The 24,803-nt window shown below is 46.6% G+C and overlaps 1 protein-coding gene across 1 annotated transcript in view; it reads right to left on the bottom strand.

Annotated features, from left to right (window-relative positions):
• LARGE1 (LARGE xylosyl- and glucuronyltransferase 1) overlaps nt 1-24,803 on the bottom strand; it is a 491,262-nt gene that overhangs the window by 375,797 nt on the left and 90,662 nt on the right. The window contains exon 2 of the mRNA XM_019642580.1: nt 18,214-18,401. Coding sequence (XP_019498125.1) covers nt 18,214-18,401 — 188 coding nt within the window. The remainder of the gene's footprint in view (nt 1-18,213; nt 18,402-24,803) is intronic.

Below are 24,803 nucleotides of genomic sequence, written 5' to 3'. Positions count from 1 at the left end.
GCCCCCGTGAGTCACAGAATGAACTGGAACCATTTTATTAAGTAGGTAAAAACCTTCCAATATGAGGGGGTCTAGTTTGGGATTCATACAAGACAACTCATCACCCAAATGTCTGATGAACAAATGTACCTGCGTGTGTACATAATAGCCAGCACGCTGGAACACAAAGTACACGTGTTTGACATAAATGCTGCAGCACAACAGGTGCTGAGGCCTTTTTGCCTAGATCTTAATCAGATTACAGTCTTGATAACACTGGAGTTCACCTGCACTTCAAAAAAATTGACATATGATGTAATAACATGCCTCCCTAGGCGGGTTAAGGAGGGAAAATTTAAAAAGTAGCTACTAGATAGGACTACCATCTCAGCTACTAAATCACTCCCACTGTGTGCAACACACAGTAGGGGATTTAAAGAGGCCTGAAAGCCAGTCTGAATTTTCCAGGCACGTACAAGCTGATAGGAATCTAAATATCTACACAAAACCCAGCAACTGAACGATCAAATGTTAGTCACCTGGGGTTAGCTACAAACATCTCCAGTGGAATGGAGACTTTCCCAAAGGCACAAGTGTGCTGGGGCCAAGTGCAGAAACACTGAGCCAGCAGGTATGCCCAGCCCTGCTGGGCTTGGCGTCCTCAGCAGTGTCATTCTGGCTGAAGCACCCACACACCCCTGGGACTGTAATTCCTAATTAGGGCCGGAGCAGGGAAGGAACCCGTGAGAGGGGCTGCCGAGGGACAGACATGCCCAGAAGGCATAGCGAGAGCGCCTGAAACTGCAGCTGGAAGGGAGAATGGAGCCCCAAGGTCCTGCGACAATCTTGCAAAACAGCTAACCTTTCCAAAACCTTTCCAGGGCTGGAAAGAGGGCGCGAGTAAAGGAAGAGGATCTGAGCCTGGGTCCGTGCCGCCCCTCCAGGCGAGCCCCTTTCACTCAGGTAAAACCCGGGAGTCATCTTTGACTCTTTCCTTCTCTCACCCTCACAACCTGAGCATCACCAAGACCTGGAATTTCTACCCAAAACCTCCCCTCCGATGGCCGCTTCTGCTTCATCGCCACTGCCGCCATTAGTTCAGGCCGACTCACTTGGATGACTCCATTAGCCAGCTAGCTGGAGGCCAGGCCTAAACTCCTGTCCCTCCAGGTCATTCTCCATACAGATGCCAGACTGACTGTTCAGAAATGTAAAACTGGTGTGGCTGGCTTAGTACCATTTCCCAAAGATGTCACGTCCTTATCCCTGGGATCTGTGACTACGTTGCCTACAGGGAGCTTGCCAATGTGATGAAATCAAGAACCTTGAGACGATATGATTATCCCGGATGATCCGGGAGGCCTGGTGTCATCACAAGGGTCCTTAGAAGAGGGAGGCAGGAGGGTCCGAGTCAGAGAGGAGACGTGATGACGTGATGACGGAAGCAGACGCTGGGATGGTGTGATCTCTGGCTGTGAGGAGGGAGGAAGGGGCCGAGAGCTGAGGAGTGCAGGCGGCCTCCAGCACCTGGCAAGGGCGAGGACCCACGCTCCCTGGAGTCCCCGGAAGGAACCAGCCCTGCCGGCACCTTGACTTTAGCCCCGTGAGACTGGTGTTCGACTTCTGACCTCCAAAACTAAGAACAGATCTGTTGTTTGAAGCAACTACGGTAATTTGTTATATAACAGCAATAGGAAATGAATACACCCAGCCATGCTGTTAGCCCCAAGTTTCTGATGTCTTCTCACTGCTCTTTAAGAGAATCCAAACTCCTTTCGGTGGCCTGTCCACAGGGTGTCTGAGTCCCCAACTTCATCTCACACCACGGATCCTCCTGCTCACTCCACAGCTAACCCTTTGGCCTCCATCAGCTCTTCTGGAATACACCAAGCCCTTTCCAGCCTGAGCTGTTGCCCTTATTCCATTTGCAGGGTGGGCGCCCCACGCAGCTGGCTCATAATGATGCTTCAGGTCTTCGCTCAAACGTCACTTCATCCAAGTCCTCCCCCGACCACCCTATCCAAAACGGCACCCCCTCCCTGCTCTCGGCAGTGTCATTATCTTATTTATGGGGACATGTGCTTATTCTCTATTACCCCAGTAGACTATGAGCTCCGCGAGGACTGAGTGTTTCTGGAGTACCCAAAACGTGTGCCTAGGACATAGTAGGTGCTCAATGAATTTTTCCCGAGTGAATGAATAAGGGGGTGAGGAAGTACAAAACGAGAGAGCAGATCCTGGTTTTAAACCCCTGGCCAAGGCAGATGGACCACAAAGGATGAGTGAGCACCAAGGGCTGGGAAGAAAAGGACGAACAGTGTGGCTCTCCGCTGGGCATTGCAGGGCGGGGCGGAGCTGCGAGAGCAAAGGTGTGAGCTCAGGCTCAGAAGCCGCAGTGGGGCATGTAATCAACTCAGAGATTCGCCTATGGGGCTAAGTGCCTCCATCTTTTACCCCGCAGATCTCAGCTGTATTCAGAGGGAGGAGGCATTTCATCTTTCTGACTTCTATCCTACATCCTTCTGTGGACCAAAAATAGCTTCTTTGCAAACATGCTCCATATTTCTAGAAAATGGGGATATGGAGTCAATAGGGGAACGCTGGAAAACGATGAGCTGGTAATGAAATTTAACCTGTCCTCTGTCAGGCCAGCTACCCTGTAATATTTCATAGTTTTCTCCTTCAAGGACTAGTCCATCTGATTCCCACAACAACTCTTGGAGGTGGTCAGGGCAGATGATATCACCCCCATTTTACAGATTAGGAACCAGAGTCCTTGATCAGCCTCATGGCTACTTGGTGATGGAGTCCATTCTAGGTACCAATGATTTGAATGACTTAAGTAAGCTATTCGGCTTCCCTGGGTCTCAATTTTCTCTAAGAGAAAGATAATGTTCGTTCAGCTTGACTCACAGAGCTATTGTCAAGCTCCAGTGAGAAAGTGAGCTCTGCCATTTAGGAACTGTGTGGCCCTGCGCAATCCACTTAACCGCCCTCTGTTCTCATTTTGTGCCTTTCTCTATTGTGCCCTGCTGGCAACGAGTCCAGTCCAACTGCATGCAATTTAAGCCTTTGCTTTATATTTAATGGGCAACAAGTACGTGTCAAAAGAACTTTTTTATACTACATTTTATTTGCAATTACAGATTTGAAGCTTATCGATAAATGACCTCACCGAAAACAAAAGTAATAAAACAAGTAGCTGCAATTTACTGCGAGAGCCCAATATGTGTCAGCTGCCCACATAAATCACACTTAGACCTCGGAATAAATCTATATGCAAGGTGGTGGTGTTCCCATTTATACACAAGAAGACTGAGGCTGAGAAAAGGTAAGTGACGTGCCCGTGGTCACACAGCTGCTGAGTGGCACAGACAGGTTTCCGGCCCAGAGCTTTCTGACTGCAAAGCCCATGTCCCTTCTACCCTGATTTGCTGCCCCCACTCTTAGGAGATGGACACTCCTCTCTGACCAGCAACGGTAATGCTTAGCGCACATGGAAGCCTTCCTGTTCCCCTCTTGGCCAGCCTGTTTCCCTCCTCTGTGTCTTCCCAAATGGCAAAGTGCTCTCTCACGGGACCCAGGACACACTGCCCTTTCAAGACTTAGCTCCAGGCCCACCTTCCCCACTGAGACTTTTTCTGACCTTGGGCCCACACAGGGACCCTCTGTGCAATGTGCTCTGTGTCCTCACGGTGCCAGCAGCACTTTGCGACTTCTGTGTCTCAATGCCATCCTCACGCCCAGGAAAATACCGTGATCGCCTCTGTTCCCCACGACCGGCCCTGTGCTCAGCACAGAGAAAGAACTACATACATGCTACCGATTATAATGGAAGGAAAGAGGGAAACGGGGCAGGAAGGGAAGCAAGGCGCAGTGGATGGATGGGCTCTGGGCCCGACAGGCCGGGTCTGCAGGGTCTGGCTCTGGGACCCAGGGAAAGTGTCTCAACATCCTACACTTGGTCCCTAAAAGGGGGATGACGAGAGGACCTACCCGGTGTGCAAAGTGAATGTCAGGGCTTAGAACAGCACACACAGCAAATGTTGGCCAGTGTGAATGTTCACGATCCTCCAGTGAGAACGGATGGAAGGAACTGCCTCAAAGCTGAAGGGGTCCAGCCTCTCTCACCTGGGGACTGAGCAAGTGAAGAGGGAGAGAAATGTGCCAGTCAAGGGTCTCTGATTGCTACCTGTCGTGGGAGCACCTGTACAGCCATGCAGAGGTTATTTGGGGCAGAGGTGCAGACCAAAGGGAAAAGCAGGCTCCTCTCTGTTCGCCAGAAAGTCATCTGAGTGGGACTCTATTAAGAGAGACTGGTGAGAGCAAAATATAAATACTCGCACTCAGAGATCCTTACTTATCCGCCCCTTCATGCCACTCACCTCGGAGTGTTTATCCAAAACATGAAATTAAGCTGTGGGTGAGATGCTTTTCTCTCTCCAGACCTGTCTCACTCATTGCCGCCTCAGAACAGGTTCCCGCATGCACCCTGCCAATTGGGGCATGGAGGAGGGCCTACGTTCATTTCGTGACTATTGCTTTAAGGAATTCAGGAACCCTGAATGCCCCCCATCTCTCTGGAGTGAGCTAGGCACTGCATTCTGGGAAGCATAAATCCCAGGTATGGCTTCTGGGAAGGGGAAGGCAGAGGGCCCCCTTATCTCTACGTCTCAGAACAAGGTGACCCTTATCGGTCCCCGAAGGCTGGATCCAACCATCAACAACAGTGCAGAGGCAATGGGCCAATGAGCACAGGAGGCAAGCAAAGAAAACCTCTGGTTTCAGAAGCAAGAGAGGGCGACATAACTGCGCCCACTTAGTCTGGAGAAATTTTCATCTCGTACATTTTCAAGTAGTATACGTGAAGGGTCGTTCATCCACAGAAATGACCAGTGTTTCCCAGTCTCCATGGAGAGTACAGCAGGAGGAAGGGACCTTACAGAAAAGAGAAAGATCTCGAGTCATGTCCGTTTAAGAGGTAAACAGAACCTTGGAGAGATCATGGGAACATGACAGCCGGGGTTAAATCTTAGCTCTACCACTTACTAGCTCTAAAACCTGGAGCAAATTATTGCACTTTCCCATGCTTCGGTTTCCTTATCTGTATAATGCAAATATGAGTACAGACCTTATACAACAGTTCTGAGGAACAAATGAGTTAGTACAAGTCAAGGATTTACATGCTCCACAGAGTAGCTAATGAAGATTACAAAAGCACTCATTTGAAAAGATATATACATCCCTTTGTTCACTGCAGCGTTATTTCCAATAGCCAAGACATGGAAACAACCTAAGTGCCCACTGATAGATGAATGGGCAAAGAAGATGTGGTACCTACGAGGTCAGACAATTAAGCTTGCAAACTTGCTGCACCGATGTTGCTAAGCTTTCTTGATTACAGAGGGATTATTCATTATGAATTTGTACCAACTGGACAGTTACTTCAGTTTACTATTTGGAAGTGCTGAAAAGGCCGTGTGAAAAAAAAGTTAGACGACATGAACTTTTCGCCAACAATCATGGCTCTTGCATCATGACAATGCACCAGCTCACACGGCACTGTCTGTGAGGGAGTTTTTAGCCAGTAAACAAATAACTGTATTGGAACACCCTCCCTACTCACCTGATCTGCTCCCCAATGACTTCTTTCTTTACCGGAAGACAAAGGAAATATTGAAAGGAAGACATTTTGATGACATTCAGGACATCAAGGGTAATACAATGACAACTCTGATGGCCATTCCAGAAAAAGAGTTCCAAAATTGCTTTGAAGGGTGGACTAGGCACTGGTGTTGGTGAGTACTTCGAAGGTGATCATAGTGATATTCAGCAATGAGGTATGTAGCACTTTTTCTAGGATGAGTTCGCAATCTTAATTGTCTGAACTTGTATATACAATAGAACATTACTCAACCATAAAAAAGAATGAAATCTTGCCATTTGTGACAGCACAGATGAACCTAGAGGGTATTATGCTAAATAAAATAAATAAGTCAGAGAAAAACAAATACCGTATGATCTCACTTACATGTGGAATCTAAAGTAACAAAACAAACCAAAAACAGACTCATAGGTACAGAGAACAAACTGATGGTTGTCAGAGGGGAGGCGGGTGGGAGGATGAATGAAAAGGGTGAAGGGGAATAAAAGGTACAAACGTCCAGTTATAGAATAAATGAGCCACAGGGACATAACGTACAGCATAGGGGCATAATCAATACCAGTGTAGTGACTTTGCCCAGTGACAGATCGGTATTACACTTACCGTGGTGATCACAACATATGGTATATAAATGCTGAATCACTATGCTGTACACCTGAAACTAATATAACACTGTAGTCCACTACGCTTTAACAAAAACTTCTTTTAAAAAGACTAATGATTTAGTGAGGACTACAGAAGGTGAGGCTTCACTATCTGAAGGGTGTGGAAAACACAGTGAATGCTAGTAACAACAACACATCTGGCACTTTTCCAAGCAAGGCACGCCATTCGGTAAGCCAACACAACTCTGCAAAGGAGTTAAGTTGTGTAAGGGAGGTGCAATGCAACACAAGAAGTGATGATCAGAGGCACAAACGACACGGTGGCTGAGGATAATCTCTCCCTGGGTAACGCGGGACGAGGACTAACACGGCCCAGGATATGCAGTACAAAGCCAGGCTGCTGCGGAGGGCAAACCGCAGTGTCCTCCATCAGTGCTGTCCCCACCAACCTGATCACTAATGAATTCAAGACCTGGAGCCCATGAGGAGCCTCACTTTATCCAGGTCAAGTTCCCCACATTTGCCAGAAGATAAAGGATCGCCTGAGGCACTTGTTAAAAATACAGACACCTGCCGCACCTCCCCCGCAGAATTCCATTTAGCCCATCTAGGCCCGGCCTACGGAACTGGATGTTTCCCAAGGGCCCCAGGTGATGCTTAAACCAGAGATCTAGGTGACCTCCTTACAGGAAGGAGGAGGAAATACTCGCTCAGGTTCCTCTTAGGTTAGCGGCCAACGCAAGTCCAGATTCAAGGAATGAGCTTCCCAAGGATGAGGAAGTCAGAGCACGGGTTGCAGAGTCACACGCGGGTTGCAGAGTCACACCCCCGGTCCTGCAGGATGAGCCCCCCGCCTGCCTTTCCCGGCTTCGTTCACCACGCCCCCTTCTGGCGCTTCTCTCTCCAGCCCAGGTTTCTCCTTGCTGTTCTACAAAAGCGCCAAGCACTCTCCACTTCCTGCCATTCCCTCAGCCCGAAATGCTTTTCCTCCGGATTCCACCTGTCTCAGGGAGACGCCTGTCTACACCACCCTATGAAAAGAGCACTTTCGCTCCTTGCTTTCCACCAAGTCTGTACTCCGCCACTTGTATGGTCATCTCACGCTGCATCAACTTCTCTTGGTAGCAGTTATGTCCACCACAGAATGAATTTGTTAATCTCCTCTTTCTCTGCCTCCACCCAGAAGTGAGCTCCACAAGAGGGGACACGCAAATGGATACCTTTCCTCACTTGTGGGGTTGTGGGAGGGTTAAATATTTACGAGAAAGTTCATGTTCAATACCATGCTACCTTATCGAAACCGCTACCGACTGGTGCAGTGGAGAGGCTTCCTGTTCTGGCTGTCACTACAAGCTTCTGAACACTGGCTGTGCTCCATCAAGGGAATTCACGGATTGGTAGGACATGGGGCATGGAGTGCCCTCTGATGGAGTAAAAATGACAGATATACATTATCTGAAGGTCCTACCCTAGAAAGAGAAGGAACCTTGCACCCTCAGCGTTCTTCCTAACACACTCCATTGGCTCCTTGAGCGAGTTGTTGCTTCAGAGAGCACATCCAATGCAGCTGAACACAACATGACTCTGCAAACCTATTCTATGCTAGGCGCTTTTCATCTGCACAAAAACCCTAATAAGGAACAGCACCCCCAATTCTGGAGCAATGTGGGCTCAGAGAGGTTGTTACTCAGCTAAGGACACAGAGCATTTAAGGGGAGGTTTGAGAATAAGGACCAGATGTGCTAACTCAGCCCTGGTCCCATCAGACAAATCTGTTAGAGAAGCGATTCAACTTTGGGTCAGAGGATGGTCCTTTCCTCTTCGATACTCTTAAGTTCTTAGAACAGGTCATCTAAGTGAAATAATTTAATTTCCTCCAAGCACGGCCACTGGGTCCACAATTAGCTGCAGGTACACTTATGACCATAGCTCCGGTGTATTTCATTTTCTGCTTCCCACCCCTGTCCCCAGCTTTCTAACTCCTAAAGGGTGTGCTGCAAATGTCTGGAAATAGGATGCAGGGAAATGAACAAATGTGACATGCATATTTGATCTTGACTAAAAATGGTTGATGAAGAAGTCAATGACGAGCAGTGAACCGGGCGGTGATACAGACATTGTGGGTGGCGGTTCCAATTACACCACTGGCTGAGGCTGTGAGCTTAGTTCTGTTAGTTCTCTAGGCCTCAGTTTCCTCACGAGGCCTTCTTTAGACCAGGTGAGTGATGTTTTGTATCCCTCCCAGGATGACCTTCCAACATCCTAGGAAAATATGAGAAGAAGACTTAACATTTATTGAATGATTGCCATTCTATAACAAGCACTTTATAACAAGTGTGTTAGCTACATAATCTAAGTCCCCTTCTCATGGAGAAGAAACTGACCTGCAAGGATGTTAAGTAACTTGTCCATTGTCACTGTGACTTGAACAGTGTCACCCTCCATTTAGGGACATGTTCACCCCACCATCAGCCCTTGTCCTAGATAAAGTCCTTGTGCAGTTTTCAAAGGTTTTATCTGCTTAAGTTTAAGCCTGCCTAGATGATTCCTAATGTCCATTCCTGCTCTTAATTGCATGAGTCTCTGGCAGAAACAAAATGCAAATTGCATTAAAGGACTAATCAAATTTTCTGCTTATATTGGCTTATAATAATCCTGCTAGCCACAGAACATGATTTGCATTCTCGTCCAAGATGGCCCCTTTTCCTTTGTCTCGGGATTTGTCTTGTCCTTATCTGAAACCTGAGCAAGTTGACTTTGAAATGTCATCTACCAGTTGTTTCTATATGAGGTGTGATCACAATATACAGTGAATGCTGCTGCCGAGTGCCAACGGAAAGACAGGGGTCTTCAATATGGGAAGCGGCACCTTAGAAACAGTGTGTAACAAGTTTCAACTTGTTCGGTGCAGTCGAGTGTGAACTACGCTTGGAAAAAAGGTGTACTTTAAAGTGTGCCATAAATCATCCTCCATCGTGACAATGCTCTGTGTCACACGTCACCTTTGGTATATGGCAATTTCTGTCAAATAAAAATATTATAGTTTATTCACCAGATATGGCACCGTGCAACTTCTGGCTCTTTCCCAAATCAAAGTGACCATGAAAGGTAAACATTTTGAATCCATTCAGGACATCAAGCCAGCCACGACAGCGCAACTAAAGACACTCACGAAAGAGGACTTCCAGAACCGCTTCAGAAAGTGGCAAGAAGGATGGGATAAGTGTGTTTGAAGCGAGGGGGAGTATTTTGAAGGGGATTTTGGTCATGTGTCTTTTACTGTAATAGATTTTTTTTAACTTAAACATTTACCGTATTGTTTTTATCACACCATGTATATGCAAGTTGTAAGAAGACAGTGGTGTGGCAGGACCTCTTCAGGCGAGGCTTCAGTTTGAATGCCGGCTCCCTTACTTACTGGCTGGATGACCTTGGAGAAAGAGCTCAGCATCCCTGAGCCTCTGTTTCCTCATCTATAAAATGAGGCAAGTGTGAAGGTGTTTGGAGGACTACATGAGACAATGTAGGTAAAAATCCCCAGCCCAACACATGGCAGAGAGTAAGCCAATCAAAGTCTACCTGAGCCGAACAGGATCGACAAGCAACTAAGCAAATGCCAGATGCTCCTTCTCAACTCAGCTCCGTGTAAAACAACAGTGACTGGGATGACAAGGTCCAACAAGGAAGGATGGGGACGATGACAAACTAGAGTGAGTGGCCATGCACTCTGCAAAGGGACAGCTACTACTCAGCTCCAGCTGATGACTGCTACAATGACGGGAGGGTCTGGTTTGCTACAACTTTCCATTTTCTCAACGAAAGCCAGAGAGCATGATTTTTATGTGCAATCTCCCAAATGTTAACTAATAATAATAATTTCAAAAATGGTAAAAGCAGTGGGCAGGCCAAACCCAATACAACTGCAAGCCAGATGCAGCCAATTTGTTTAACAAGCTATAAATAGAACCTATTGCTCAACAGAACATATCCTTCCTGTGTTTCCATGTCACCTACAGTACAATACCAAAAGGCTTCTTTCTTTTCCAGGCACACGGAATTTATGAAGGTGTGTGTTTGTTGATTAATGCAGATGGGAACATTTATCTAATGTGGCTTGGTGTCCATATCCAGAAATAATATTGCTTTAATATCAATTGGAGCTATGCCATTGCTAGAGATTTGGTACGAATATAGGCATACCTTCTTTTTTGTGTGCTTCCCAGATATCGCGGGGGGTTTTTTTGCAAATTGAAAGCAAGACCCTCCACCAGCAACATGATTACCACTCCCTTTATTGTGACACTCACTTTATTGGGGGATGGGGGGTCTGATACCAAACCCACGTTTTCTCTGACATATGCCTGTACTGGTCTTGTTTCAAATTGATGGAAACATTTTTTCAGAATTAGGGTTCTATGAGCAAATTTCAGATCTTGAAGTCAGTGCTGTGATCAGACCCTCGCAAGGGGAACATGTGTCCAAATGGTGAAGTATATCAGGAAGAAAAAAAGGAAATGTGGTTAAATAGAAATGCCCAACATCTATCCCAAAAGTAAAGTTTCATGCTTAAAAATCATTTGAATTTCAAAGTTAAACAGGGACAGAGAGTCAAAAATCCCCAAGGTTAATAAAACTCCTGTCATCTGAAAAGAATGCAAAACCCACAAAAATGTCTTCAATTCAGGTACTTAACAACCAAGATTTGCATACATTTTTTTAAAAAAATAATGTGCAGAAAAGTGAACAAATTTTAAGTAAAAAGCTTGAGCTGTCACAAAGGGAACACATCCATATAATTATCACACAGGTTAAAACATAAATTTTACCAGCACCCCAAAGTCTTCCTTGTGCCCTGCCCCAGTCTCTACCCATCAATTTATTGTCCTTGTTTCAGCAATTATATAAGTGGAATCATACAGTATGTAGTCTTGTGTCTGTCTTCCTTGGCTCAACACTATCTGTGAGAATATTCATTTTCATTGCTCTGCAGTACTTCACTATATCAATATGCCAGTAGTTATTTATTTTATTGTGGATGGATATTTCAGTACTTTCCTGTTTGGTACTATAATGCATAATGCTGATGTGAACATACGTATCTTTTGTGCAAATGTGTGCCCATTTCTCTTTGGCTACGGATCGAACTGATGGGTCTTGGGGTATACTCAAGTTTAGGGGATACCACACCAAAGAGTATTCTAAAGTAGTTATACAAATAGCTACCTTTTACTTAAAAGACTACCCAACGCCCCTATTTCATTGTTCACACTCCGTGATCTGCCATCACAATAAAGCAAAGAAAACACATTAACTTATTTAATAGACCTACTCAACCATCAACAGTCTTTCTGAATGAAATTCCCCCTAGTTTTGTTAAATTGATGTCTGAAATAAAAAATAAACGAATAAATAAAATCATTTGAAGACCAGGACCCTCAAAGAACGGAAGTTCTAGGCCTTTCTTCTCAGAAAACCTTAACTTGTCACTGGTTACTGATTAGATGCTTATTAGAGACAAAGTATTATGGTCTGAAATTGTTTGAACAGACCAACACATCTAAGTGCAATCGCTTTTTCACGAGCAGTAAGTCATGCTGGGTATTTATGTATCAAATCAAAATTTGAGAACCCCAAACTCCTAGAACAGGATGACATGCTCATGTAAGAACAAAGATGATAGAATACCCACTTTGCTTTATCTCTAAAGCAAGAATAGGATGAAGGGGATGAGGGAGAACTGGACTTGGGGTGGGGTGGGAAGAGGTGGGGAGGACCAAGTAAACTCCCCCCCAAATACGTCCATGTCCTAATCCTCACTACCTTTGAATATGCTACCTTATGTGGCAAAAGGGACTTTGCAGATGCAATGCAGGATTTTGAGATGAGACAATTATCCTGGGTTATCAGGGTGGTCCCAATGTCATCACAAGGATCCTCATGAGAGGGAGGCAGAAGGGTCACAGTCAGAGGAGGAGATGCGATGACACAAGCAGAAGTCAGGATCAGAAAAAAGTTAATTTGAAGATGCTACACTTGTGACCTTGGAGATGGAGGCAGAGGCCTCAAGCCAAGGAAAGCAGGCAGCTTCTAGAAGATACAAGAGGCCGGGACATGGATCAGCTGCTGGGGCTTCCAGAAGGAGCCCGCCCTGCCAACTTCTTGGCTTTAACCCAATGAGACTGACCTAGACTTCTGACCTCCAGACCTAGTAAGATAATTAATCTGTGTGTTTTTTAAGCCGCTACAATTTGTGGTAATTTGTTACAGCAGCCACTGGAAACTCATACAACGTGGCTGCTGGGATTACTAGAAACCAGGCTTCCTGGCACCTGGTCCCAGGCTCTTGCCATGAGCTCCTCCAGGAGACTCAGCCGACTGATACATCAGGGTCATTTTCTCCACCCCAGCAGGACAGCCAACATTAGTTTTAAGATCGAAAGGTGGATGTGAGAAAAGCAGAGGCCACCTCAGCAACAGTCTCACAACCAAATAAAATTGTGATAGGTCTCAACTGCCCTCTCAGATCCCAAGACCTTCAGGAGGGAGACTTTTTGGCCCAAGGTAAACCCGCAAGCATGTGCAGCCCACTGTGCCCTGTGGTTCAGGCATCATTTGCAGCCATTCCCTCTCACATCTCGTCCTCTGGAGGCTGGTGCTTAAGCTCAGCATAACAGCTGTTAATCAGAGGCTAGGAAAGCCCTTCATTTAGCATCTATTAAAAAATATTCAGAACTTGTATATTACACTCTCCATTTCATTTTGCATTCAGTGTCCTGTGTTCTTATACCCCATAATATCCTTACGGAGGGATACATTTGAGCCATGGGCAGCAAGGCAAATGGCTTGGCTGCCATCAAAGCTGCCCCACAGCCCAGCCTGGGGACATACTGAAACTCTCAGCAAATGGTTCACTAGCACCTGAATTCACAAACCTCCCAGCTCAGTCTCTGGGTTGAGGGGTGGCAGGAGGATGAGCAAGCCTGGGAAATCACTCATGTTTGGACAAGCTCTACTTGGATAAAAGGCCACCCAACACCCCTATTTCACTGTTCATGTGCCCCGTGATTCCCCATCATGATAAAGCAAAGAAAACGCTCTCGCTGCAACTTCTCAAAACGGTCAAATGTCAGGACCCCATTTCTTTCTGTTGATATTTATCATGACGGCTCTCAAGCTGTTCATTCCAGGTAAAGTTTGTGGTGGTAAGAATGGCACCCACAGTGACCTGGGGCTTCGGGAATGACCACACGCGGGTGTGGGCCGAGGTCGGTTCAGAAATTAATGTCCTGAGCCTCTTCATGACACCGGTTTTAAATGCTTAGGACTTGGCATCCTCTGAAGACAGCTGCTTTGAAGAAACCCCACACCCTCTCTGGCCTGTCCCCGTGACGACAAGAAGCTCCCAGCACTGAGCTTCTGCACAGAGCTGCTAATAAACGATCGGGAGGGACAGCATGTATGAACAATTTTTCGAATGGCTGAAAAGCACCCTTTTTCCACATGGTGATAATTCAGTCACAGCTGAACCCCATCTCCTTGGTGGGCAGAAAAGAAAGAGCCACACCCCGCAGATAAAACTCCCGTGCCCATGACAAAAGGTGATTCCAATAGAAAATAATAGCATGATGTAATTCACAGAGAGGTGTGCTTGAGCAGAATTACTCAAGTCCTAGAATTAACATCACAACCAGAAAAAAGGCGGGGCTCCCAGTGCCCTATCCTGAAGTCTCAAAAGCACAGATGCTCAGAGCCCAAGGAGGAGCCCTTGACTACCTGTGGCTCTGCTTCCCGCAATACCTTTCCAGTCCACATGTCCTAAGTACCACTAAGAGCGATGCTTGGGCACTGGGTGGGTAGAGATGTATAACATCTCTGGTCTCTGGTCTCAAGAAACATATGGGGAAATGGCTAGAAAGACACCAAACAAGCAAAATAGCACTTGGTGATGGCTGTCACAGATGTTTCCACACGGAATCTGATGTTAGGGGCAAATGAAATTGAATATAATCATTGAAGGTGTTTGCTGTGAAGAGATGTCAGGCCCATGGGAAGAAACAAAGTAAGAAGTAGGGCTTACGAACGTGGGTGTTAAAAATACCAACAACACATCCCCTGATGAGCATCTGTAACTAATGGTCACTTGGCCTTTGACAAACCACTCTGGGGATGGGGACCTCATCGCTTTTCCCGACGGTGGACTCCAACCCCTGGCACGTCTAATGGTTAGAACAGACACTCTTTCTTACCTTGAGAAAATGCCCACTTTCCATCACTTTTATGATCCTGGATCCACGCCCAGGAGCAAATGATGAGAAGTCCATTCCCTCTGCCTGTCCTATTTCCCATTAACTGGACAAGATTCTGGCCATTTCCAACTCACTTGCATCAGATGCTTAGAACCATAACATTGTAGGATGTCAGTGCCCCCGTGGGTGGGCTTCATTTTTACAATGTCGTTTCGCATACGAGATGAAGGTCTGGAAAGAGGGGCGGTTGTGCCCGACTTCCCCCAGCTACTCCGGCTGATGTTAGGGCCTGAGACGCCTGACCCCATCAGTGCTCTCTCAACATACATGCAGCTACAGGTAACCTAACTCCAAAAACGTATGCTGAGAGCATCCGCATCTCCGTGAGAATTCTAGGCTCTGCTCTCAGGAGATCCATGGAAATTAAACAGGGTTGAAAAATAAATAGACCCACATAAAGTATGAATAGCAGTTCCAAGAAAGCAGACAGCAACTCTGTCCCTTATTTATGGCTCCACCTGCCTTGGAAGAGAAAACTCAAGGGTGTCAATAAATGGATTGCAAAGTTGTGTTTAACTACAGAGAAAAGAGCATCTCCACAAGCTCCTTCGACAGTGCACTGGCAGGAACTCCACAGGGGTCTTTGTCTCCTGATAAACACTCAGCCTTTTCTATAGTCTCTCGGAGTGTCTGTGTCAGGAGGTGAGCAGGTCTTCCTGTCCAGTTGCCCCTAATGCTCAACTCCCTCCCACCATACTCCACTTCTATTTGCGTATTTCTCATGTCCAGAATTTCACTACCTCCCAGAGCAGCTCATTCCAGCAATGGACAGAACGATGCTCATGATGACAAGCTTGACCTCTGGCTCCCTGACACATCCCTCCATCAGAGGGAGCCTAATCTCTCTGCCAGGTGACAGCCCTCGGACTGTTTGCTGACGCTGATCAGGTGCACCTGGCGCCTCTGCTCCTCCAAGGTAAACAGCCCCAATTCTTTCCACTATTTCTAATGGAGCAACGTTTGAATTGGCATTGGCTTTCATCTAGATTCTCCTAAGTGTGCTGACTGGTCTAGATTGTTCTGAAAGTGTAGCATCTAGGAAAAAAAAAAGGCAGTGGACCAGCTGTGGACTAACTGATACCCAGTAAAAGAAATCTGTCACCTTTATCATTCTAGCTAGAATACTTCTGTTAATGTATCCACATCACCCTGCCCCTACTGAGTGCAGTTTGTGAGTGGGTCCCGAGGCTAGGATTTAGTGCTAAGCATCACGTTGATAGATCAAGTTCCTACCCACAGTCTCGGCATGTTGCTTCAGAGTATTTTCTCGATCCTGCCAGGTTCCTTGAATCTATCTGCCAGTCTCATAAAATCACCCAAAGATCACAGTCACCCCATCAGCCAGGGCTGGGCCAGAGAGCATGATGCTGCAAAGCAGCCTTCAGGTTGACATCAGCCCCATCACTAAGCACAGCCATTGCGAATTCTCCACAACCCAGATCACCTTCTAGTCTCTCCTCCGGGAAACGACACCATTTAACTTTGGGAGGGCCACACTACCCCCAAACTTACTCCACGTGTTTCAGAAAACTCCTCTCTACCCTAGGACCAAAAAAAGGCACAAGGCTCAGGGATGCCTTCCCCCAATCACAGGGACTGGTCTCCAGATCAGAAGAGGCAAGCTAATCAGAAGCAACCCTGGGGACCTAGGGGAGGAAGCACTCTTCCTAAGGGGCTGGTGAGGATGAGCTGTAAGCTAAAGCTCCTTCTGTGTAGGAAAAGCTACCCTGAAAGGGACACAGCAGAGAAAAGTAGAGCAAAGGGATGGGGAGAAACTGACATAAAAACATCATCTGTGCCCCAGCATCCAACCCTGCCTGAAGCCTGTCCTACCTGTGAACTTACTAGTTTTGTTAGCCCCCACATCCCCTTTTTGCCCAAATCACGTGGGGATGGGTTTCTATCATTGGGTGCAACTCAACATTCTACAACTTCCGTCACCAGCACCCAAAAGGCCATGGGGCAGCTTGTCCTCCACCCTCGCCTGAGTCTGCTACCTCACTGAGTCCCAATCCACAACATGGTACTGTACTGAAAGAGCCAGCCCTCGAGTCCAGTAATTCAGGCCCATCTTGACTGGCGTGGGGCCTTGGGCAAATCCCTGAAGCTTATTTGCCTCCCCCCTCTCCTCATCTGTACCTACTTCATATTGTGGAGAAACAGTTAGCATGTGTAAAGTCCTTACGACAACGCCTGGCAGGCAGACATGCTCAAAATACTAGTAGTGTATATTGTCATCACAATCATTATTGTATTACTATTATTACTAGTCCAGTTATTATTATTATCATTATCATTATTATTGCCAGCCCAGTTATACTATCAAAGTCAATGTTTTAATGTATTAGACCTGGAATAGCACCAGGTGTCCGTGACCTTCTTTTATAACGGCTCTTCCATGACCCCTGGTGAATGTGTCCTTGTATTTCTTCTAAGATCAACACCAGCTCACCTTCCTCCCTCCATCCCTTTGCCAAACACTAACCTTCCATAGCCTCACGGCATAATGGACTCTGTCTAGCTGCCTAGATGAAAGCTCCACCACTCCAGAGGCGTACAGGGCAGGAAAGTGCCAGGGGTGTGGCACTTGGCCCTTCCCTGCCACGCTGGCACATAGTTTCGTCTCGTTTATATTCAGTCCAGCTAACTCAGGGCCAATCTCAGAAAGTGAAGTGGAACTCCTAATTAAAAGGTAGCCTTGAGCTGTCAATAAAATTATGCATAAAGAAAATGTTTAAAAACACAGTAGTGACTTCTTTGAGATAGCTTTTCATTTGAGTTAATTTTTCTCAACTCAAGTGTGGGGGTAAATGAAAAAACAAAACAAAAAAAAGTGTGCTTGTCAACACTGCCATTCCTTTCTGCCCCAAAGCTTAGAAAACCACCTCTGATATGCAACACACTGCAACTGCATTTGAAACTGCTGGCTGGAAAAAAACGGTATCTTGTCTTGTCCACCAATGTCTGGAAAATGGCATGGATTAGCGTTTGTTTTGATTTGTTTGCGGAGGGCACCTTCTCCGTTGCATTCCTGTACTTGGCCCGTTGGGATGACGGCTCGAGTACCTGCCAGAGCCAGCCCATCCCCCACAGCACCCTGGGTTTGCCTCATCAGACCACACGTTGCAATGTGCAGCAATCGTGCGTTCACCTGTCTCCTCCACTGTGCTGTGAAGGTCGAGACCCATCATCACCATATGCCAGGAGCCTGGTTTACCATAGATGTTAAATCACAGCTGCAGCAAAAATAACAACAAAAGGTCGAAGGTGGGAATAAATGAATGAATAGATGGAAGGAGGAATGAAATGTCTGGCTCCATGAAGAGCTAACGAAGCAATCCCTCGAGGGCCCAACCCTTCCCCCGTGATCGACACAGTGCTCGGTGTGCAAAGCTGGTATTTACCATTTGTGTAACTTCCACCATGCCGCAGCGCCCATGGGCACCTGATTTTTTGCTTTCACGTTTATCTTTTTCTTCTTACATCACTGACTCCCTCCAGCTACCTGTGTAAGCCTGGGCCTGTCTTTTCCTGTGACTGGGCACCACTGTGCTATTGGCTACACAATGACCAGCTGGGATTAGATGACTAGGACGCTGGAACAGTGGTGATCTTTTTTCCCTCCTTCCCTCTCACTTTGGGGAAGTGTTCTCCTTACCTTCAAAGCTCCCGGCAAACAAGTAAAGCCAGGTGATGGCTGGGATGCAGAGAAGAGTCAACGAGACAGCCAGGAATTTCCGTCTCCCTCTGCAGATTCCCAGCATCCTCTCAGAAATGGCAATCTCTAATCCCAGCGCCGTTTCTCTGCCCGGAGCATGGAGTCGTCGGCTGCCCTCATAATACTTTCTGTAAAGGAAGGGCAGAGCGGAAGGCTGAGTTTTGAGCATGGTAAACAGATGCAAATTACAGAAGAGAAATATCCTGTAGATCCTGAATGTAGTTTGACTTGTCTACGATGTTCTGCTAACCATTTTTTATCCCAAGAGAGGGTGCTGCAATCTTGCATCTATCAAAACTGAGACAGTTGTTTAAAAAATAAAGGATAGTAAAAACTATAAAGGCTCGCGCTCTCTCACATGCACACACATGCGCACACACACATTTTATAGTGTAGTTTTAAAGCCTGAACTAAGACACTTATTAAAGGAGAATTTAGTTAGCTCCTTACATAATATGTACCAAGCACTAACCAGGTGATGTGCTTTGAGAGACTAGAACAAGAGTTGGCTTCACAGGGCACAGTCTAACAAGAGACACCCACATAAAGCGTCCATGGGCATGCCGAGAATGTGAGGGCTGAGATTTGGAGGAGCCTCGGTGGAAAGACAGTGAAGTTGCTCACCGCTCCACATGCCATCAAGATGGCAGACCAGTTCCCGCGTTCCAGGCGGAGAGAACTGCGGAGGGCACGTGGGGCTGACGGGCAGCACGCTCACAGGGAAGGAGGCTGGGTGGGCCACCACATCATCTGCAGGAGACCACATCTCAATCACAGCTGAAAACCTAAAAGCACTCAACAGGGACTTTCTTGATCGCTTCCACTATTAATATGGAAGATTCCAGAAAGGCATGGAAACAGTTAAAATGGGCAAAGAATGGGGGAGGAGCACAGAGATTACCTATAACTGGTCTGCAGAGAGACAATCCTTACACCACGCAGAAGACTGGCTGACATGTTAAAACAAGAGGGAGGCCGTCAGCCAGGAATGGGTGTACCTGAAATAGCTAGTTTGCATGTCCCCTGGGATAGTCCCACAATGAGTCCTGCCCTCTGCTGTCACCCTTAAGCCCCGGGTGACAATGGTCTAGTTAAGCCGTCTCCCTTCCCCACCAGGCTTGGCATTTCCAGACGACAGGCGGCCCGTGGGATTCACCTGACGTTCCCTCAGACTTAGCCTGCCGCCTGTCATCCACAGGTGTCTGATAACGGTCTGCTGCACAAATAAATGGAATCAGATTCTAACCAAAGGCGACCCTCTCAAGCTTCAGGAGTCTGTGCGCAGCCAGTTGCCAGCAATAAACACCTAAAGGAGACGATCTCAACTGTCAAAGCCAGGCTTTTCTTCTGCAGCCACTCTGACACTTTTCTAAACGGCCCTCTTTTTGAAACAGATGAGAGGCCACAGGGCTGGAGGGTGCGCACAAGAAAGTAAAGCCAAAAAAAAAAAAAGCAAAATCCCTTGAAACAAAGACTGTTGACAAGAAAAGTCCCTGCTAGGGAAGTTTTTCATGCTGAAGGATAGGAAAGAAACCCTACAAACAAACTCTGCTCGTCACAAGCATGAGAATCACGGGGACACTGGGGATCTCTCAGAAAGAGAGAGTGTTGGGGGAAGAAGGCTGTGCAGCTGGACGGATCTGCATTCAAATCCAGTACCACACTGGACTAGCTGTGACCTTGGCCAGTCCCCATCTCCGGGTAAACTTCCTTTTGCTCATTAACACAGCGACGTCACACCCTCTGGGAGGGTGGCTTTGAGGCTTAAATGAGAGCCTTTGGATAAGGGACTGGCAGTGACTGACCAGGCACATGGCAGGGTGATCCCCGCTCCTCCTAAGCAGCCTTACTTATGTATTCTCTCCCCCCACCGACACTCTCTACCCCCCCAGAGTTTTGCAGAAAACAGATTGCAACAAACAGGTATTGACTGACATGCCAAAGGGGTGATTTAAGCCTGAAGGAACGATTTACTCAATTCTCCTTCGCGACGTCCCACCACATTGAAGTCACTTTTTTTTATAGTTTGTTTATATAATAGTAAAGACAACAAGCAGTAAGTAGTCCTTAGTATGTATGAAGCACCTTTCTACGGGTTCTACTTGTTTAATTCTCAACATAACCTGTTTTTCACCCCCATTTTATGGATGAGAAAACTACGGCCTAGAAAGATTAATTAACGAGCCAAAGGTTGCACACTCTTATGGCAGGGCACCTCAGGCTCTGCTCTCCCCAAGTAATTGATTCTAACAACCGTCCAGGGGGTCTTTCCTTTTGATCTAACCTCAATCCTTCATATTGAAGCATCCGACTACTTTCATTCCCAGGGTCAAATATATTACCCCTGTTTGCTCCCTTTCCAAAAAAATACAGTACAAAAGACAGCAATATAATTGGAAAGCTATAGATGAATTTAGACTTTACGGGAAAGCAGGAATATATATGGAACTGAACTCAAGTGGCCTCTATATTTAAATAACATTAAAAAAAACTGTTTAAAACACTGATTTTCCTCCTTTTCCTCTCTCCATCTGCATAAGTTCATTTCAACTAGCACAATTTGCACCAAGTTTTAAAACAGAGTCTAGTGTGGTTTGCATTTTATGATAACACTGGTACCTGAAATTAAACTCAGCAGGTAAAAAACATTCCTTCATGGATTTGACTTTTAAATGACATGTCAGTGCACTTAAAAAAAATACTAAAGAAAAATCTCAATTTTGATCAGAAATTACTCCAGGAAGCCAATAAGTCAATACAGGAATCAACACAGGAAGGAAGGAAGGAAGAAACTGAAGATGAGTTGAAAATTTGCATCCCAAACACGTGCAAATGACCCAGGAAAATTGGTCTGTCACCTGCCTTTGCCTGGTGAAAGGGAGACTGTCCCACCTGTTAACTCTGGAGGACCTAAGAGCCATCAGTCTCTAACCACCTGTCTCTCAAATCCAATATCCCACTTCTTGACCAAGCTGGTCAATTTCTCCTTCTGATCCTCTATCTCCTTCATTTGTTTTCTCCCATCCGTCTTAACCCATGACCATCACATTTATAAAGAACATTGTATAAGCCAGAAAAATTATCATGATCTGTTGTTAAGCCACAAAAAGAGGATTCAAAGCTACACATAAAACGAGACTGAAGTATCCTTCAGTCCAGTATAATAAACGGTAGCTACGTGTACACATATCTCCATAATCACAGATAGGAAAGACGCATTGCAAGTTATCTCTGGGCATAAGATATGGGTCATTTCAATCATGTGAATATATTTTGTTTCCTAAATTTTATACAAGGAATATGCATTGCTTCGATGATTTAAAATATTTGAAAGCTTGTCACATCTTCTTATGATATTGTTTGTCATTCAGCACAGACAGTCATATACATTTGCAGATGTTTACTCACCTATAGCTTACTCATCTATAGCTTCTTACTTGAAGTGCTAGGTGCGGTGAGTAAACATCTGCAGGATCCTAACTGGGAATGTACCCTCCAGGGGTGGCTAGTCCCCGTTGGAAACACTCCAGTCAGAAGCCCACACTCCAAACGCCCTGCTGCAGACATAACCAGTCAACACCAGATGCTGTCTTTTAATGAGCATCATGGATGTTAGAAATGATTTTCCAAGGGTGTTTGAGATGTGTGGATTGTCTAGGAACATTGCACATGAGGAGGGAATAAAAATCAAAGTGACAACAACAAAAAAAATCTGAGTAACCTCAAAAAAAAGTCCAAGGAGCCCGATGGCTGAAACCCTTCTGAGTCAGTCATCAGGATCCCAAGCTGATCCCACAGGCATATAACAGATTTGGGCAATGGACTGTAAGTAGGAGATTGATTGAATCCAATGCCACTCGCACATTGTCGCCCTAATCTCCAGTGAGCCCTCCTTGCAGGGAGCTGTCCCAGTTCCTAAGTGGGTGAAGCACTGGCGCTCACTGAGCTTATAACACAGGTCCTACAGCAGGACCGTCAATAGACGTTAGCTTTGTTGTCATTATTTCTGGTGCTGTGAGGTGGCGTGTGACTGGACAGCCCTCTCCAACAGGAACATGCAGGCACTCCAATCACCCCTCTCATGGTGTCAAGTCCACACATCCTCAAATCCTGCCATTTTTACCTCTAAAACATAGACACTCTCCAATAATACACCCAGTTTTACTGCTACTACGTGAATCCACGCCACCACGATCTCATGTTTGTACCTCTGCGGGAGCCTCCTCGCTCAGATCACACTAGAAATAATTAAATGTTTCCCCTCGGCTCTTAAATCCTAAACTCTTTGCCATGGCTCACAAGGATCTACATACGTGGCTTGACTTTCAAGTACCTCTAGGGCCTCATCTCTGGTCGCTCTCCCTTTCATTCTGCTCAATGCCAGCCACCCGGGCCCTTTTACTCCTGAAATATGCCTCAGGGCCTTTGCAAGTGTGTTCCCTCTGCCTGGAATGCAGATCCCTCTGCTCTGTGCTCTACTGAGGCCTTCTCAGGCGGTCCTACGCGTGAGTACTCCCCCGCCCCCATGTGCTTCACTTTATCCATCACCGTGCTCTGGCCGCTTCCTTCAGGTGCTCATCACATTTTGGAATTCGACAGTCTTTTGATGACTTGGTTCACGGCTCCCTCACCCACTAGATTTCAATCCTCCCCTTGGGCAGAAACTACGACTGCTTTGGGTTTTGTGTACACCCAGGCACACACTGACGGAATGAACAAATGAAAAGAATGAAGGCGCTGAGACAGCCTCAGCCGTCAGGGGCCTTGCTGTCTGTCACTCTAGAACTGTTTCAGTCAGCCCTTTTTTAAACCAAAGCCTGCCAACCAGCTGTCTGACTGCATGACACCTGTAAGATGAGAAACAAAATCTTCCCAAGGCCTCACGTGGGTCCCTGCGGCAATCCCGTGTGCCTCGGACACTCTTCGTTACACTGGACGTCACTTGCACGGTTCACTTCGGTGCTCTCTCTCCTTCCTCTGCTCCATGGCGAGGAAGACGCAGGAGACGCTGGCCTCCCCCTCTGCACGTGGAACATCCGTGCTCAAGGCCTGTTTCGCAGCTACGTCCACCCTCCTTCCCTCCCTTCTCTGAACATCAGGCCCCAAAGCATCTTCCTCCTGCATGTGACCCTTTGGCCTGTCGAACCGGCATTCCTGATTCCCATTTTCATTTGGAGAATGGCATTTGCCCTCGAAGGCACTGTTTAAAAATTGATCATGTGAACGACAAGAGTAAAAGCCACATCCAATGTGCTTTGGAACAAACATCGAAAACCTGGATGGAGTTGACTGTGTTTTAAGGGCTCTGAGGACCTCTCCCGCCAACTTACGTTTGTCTTGATCCCAACAGGAAGTCAAATGCCCTTGCTTTATGGGACCATGTCCGCTTGCCCTCAGAACCACTATGACGCCCCAGATAGGAGGCAGGGGCCTCACTAGGGTCTCCAGCCCAGTCCTTCACCACCTATTTCACATAACCCCATAACTAGGGTACGCTATCAGCAGCCTGAGAGTGCTGCCTGCCTTGTTTCTGTGACATTAAAAACAAACTTCAAGTCACGCCATATTTTACATGGCCTCACAGCATTCAGAGAGGATGCGGAAGTCGGGCCCGGGGCTCTGCACGTCAGCTATGGGATCTTAGCCATTCAACATCCCGGAGGCCCCACCTTTTTCCGTGAAAGCCCAAGCACAAAGGTTGTGGCAAAGGTGGAGGGAGATCAAATGAACCCCAAAATACAATGACACAACAATGGGAGGTGCTGTAGCAAGAGTAACAACATTAAAAGGAATTCGTTGTATTTTAGCTGCTTAACCAATCCAATCCTAAGGATAGCACAGACACGACTGCCTCCTAGCTGTGATATCTACAAAGCGGGCAGAAGGGTATCTTAGTCCATTCCGGCTGCTATAACAAAAAGACCACAGACGGGGGGAACTTAAACAAGGAACATGTATTTCTCAGAGTCCTGAAGGCTAGGAAGCTCAAGATCACGCTGCTGGCAGATTCCACGTCTGATGAGGACCTTGTTTTCTGGTTCAGAGATAGCAGTGTTTTTCTGTGTTCTCACAGGGCAGAAAGAGTGAGGGAGCTCTCTGGGGCCCCTTTTACATAAAGACACTAATCCGATTCGTGAGGGCCCCACCCTCATGACCTAAGCACCTCCCAAAGGCCCATCTCCAAATACTATCTCCTTGGGGGTTAGGACTCCACATACGGACTTTAGGGGGACACATTCAATCCATAACAAAGGGGAAGAAGAAACTAACATATGGGTATGCCCTGCTCCTGCCTCGAAGTGTGTATAGTTGTAAAGAAAGAACTATTAAAAAGGAAAAAGCGGCTGTCCAGAAGCCGGCGACTGATCTGCCTCGCCCGGGAAGAGCGCAATGATGGTGCCAACTTGGGCCAGTGAAGCAACGTCCCCCACAACTAAACAACAGCAACTTGTCTGTTCCCCTTCCCCCAATTCCCCAGCACTGTTCCCATCCCCCCAATTCCCCAATAAAAAAAATCTTAAAAATAATTT

Source organism: Hipposideros armiger, unplaced genomic scaffold, assembly GCF_001890085.2.
Source record: "Hipposideros armiger isolate ML-2016 unplaced genomic scaffold, ASM189008v1 scaffold_71, whole genome shotgun sequence".
Taxonomy (NCBI): Eukaryota; Metazoa; Chordata; class Mammalia; order Chiroptera; family Hipposideridae; genus Hipposideros; species Hipposideros armiger.
Note: the sequence above shows the minus strand (reverse complement) of the source record. Positions and strands in the feature narration are given on the sequence as shown.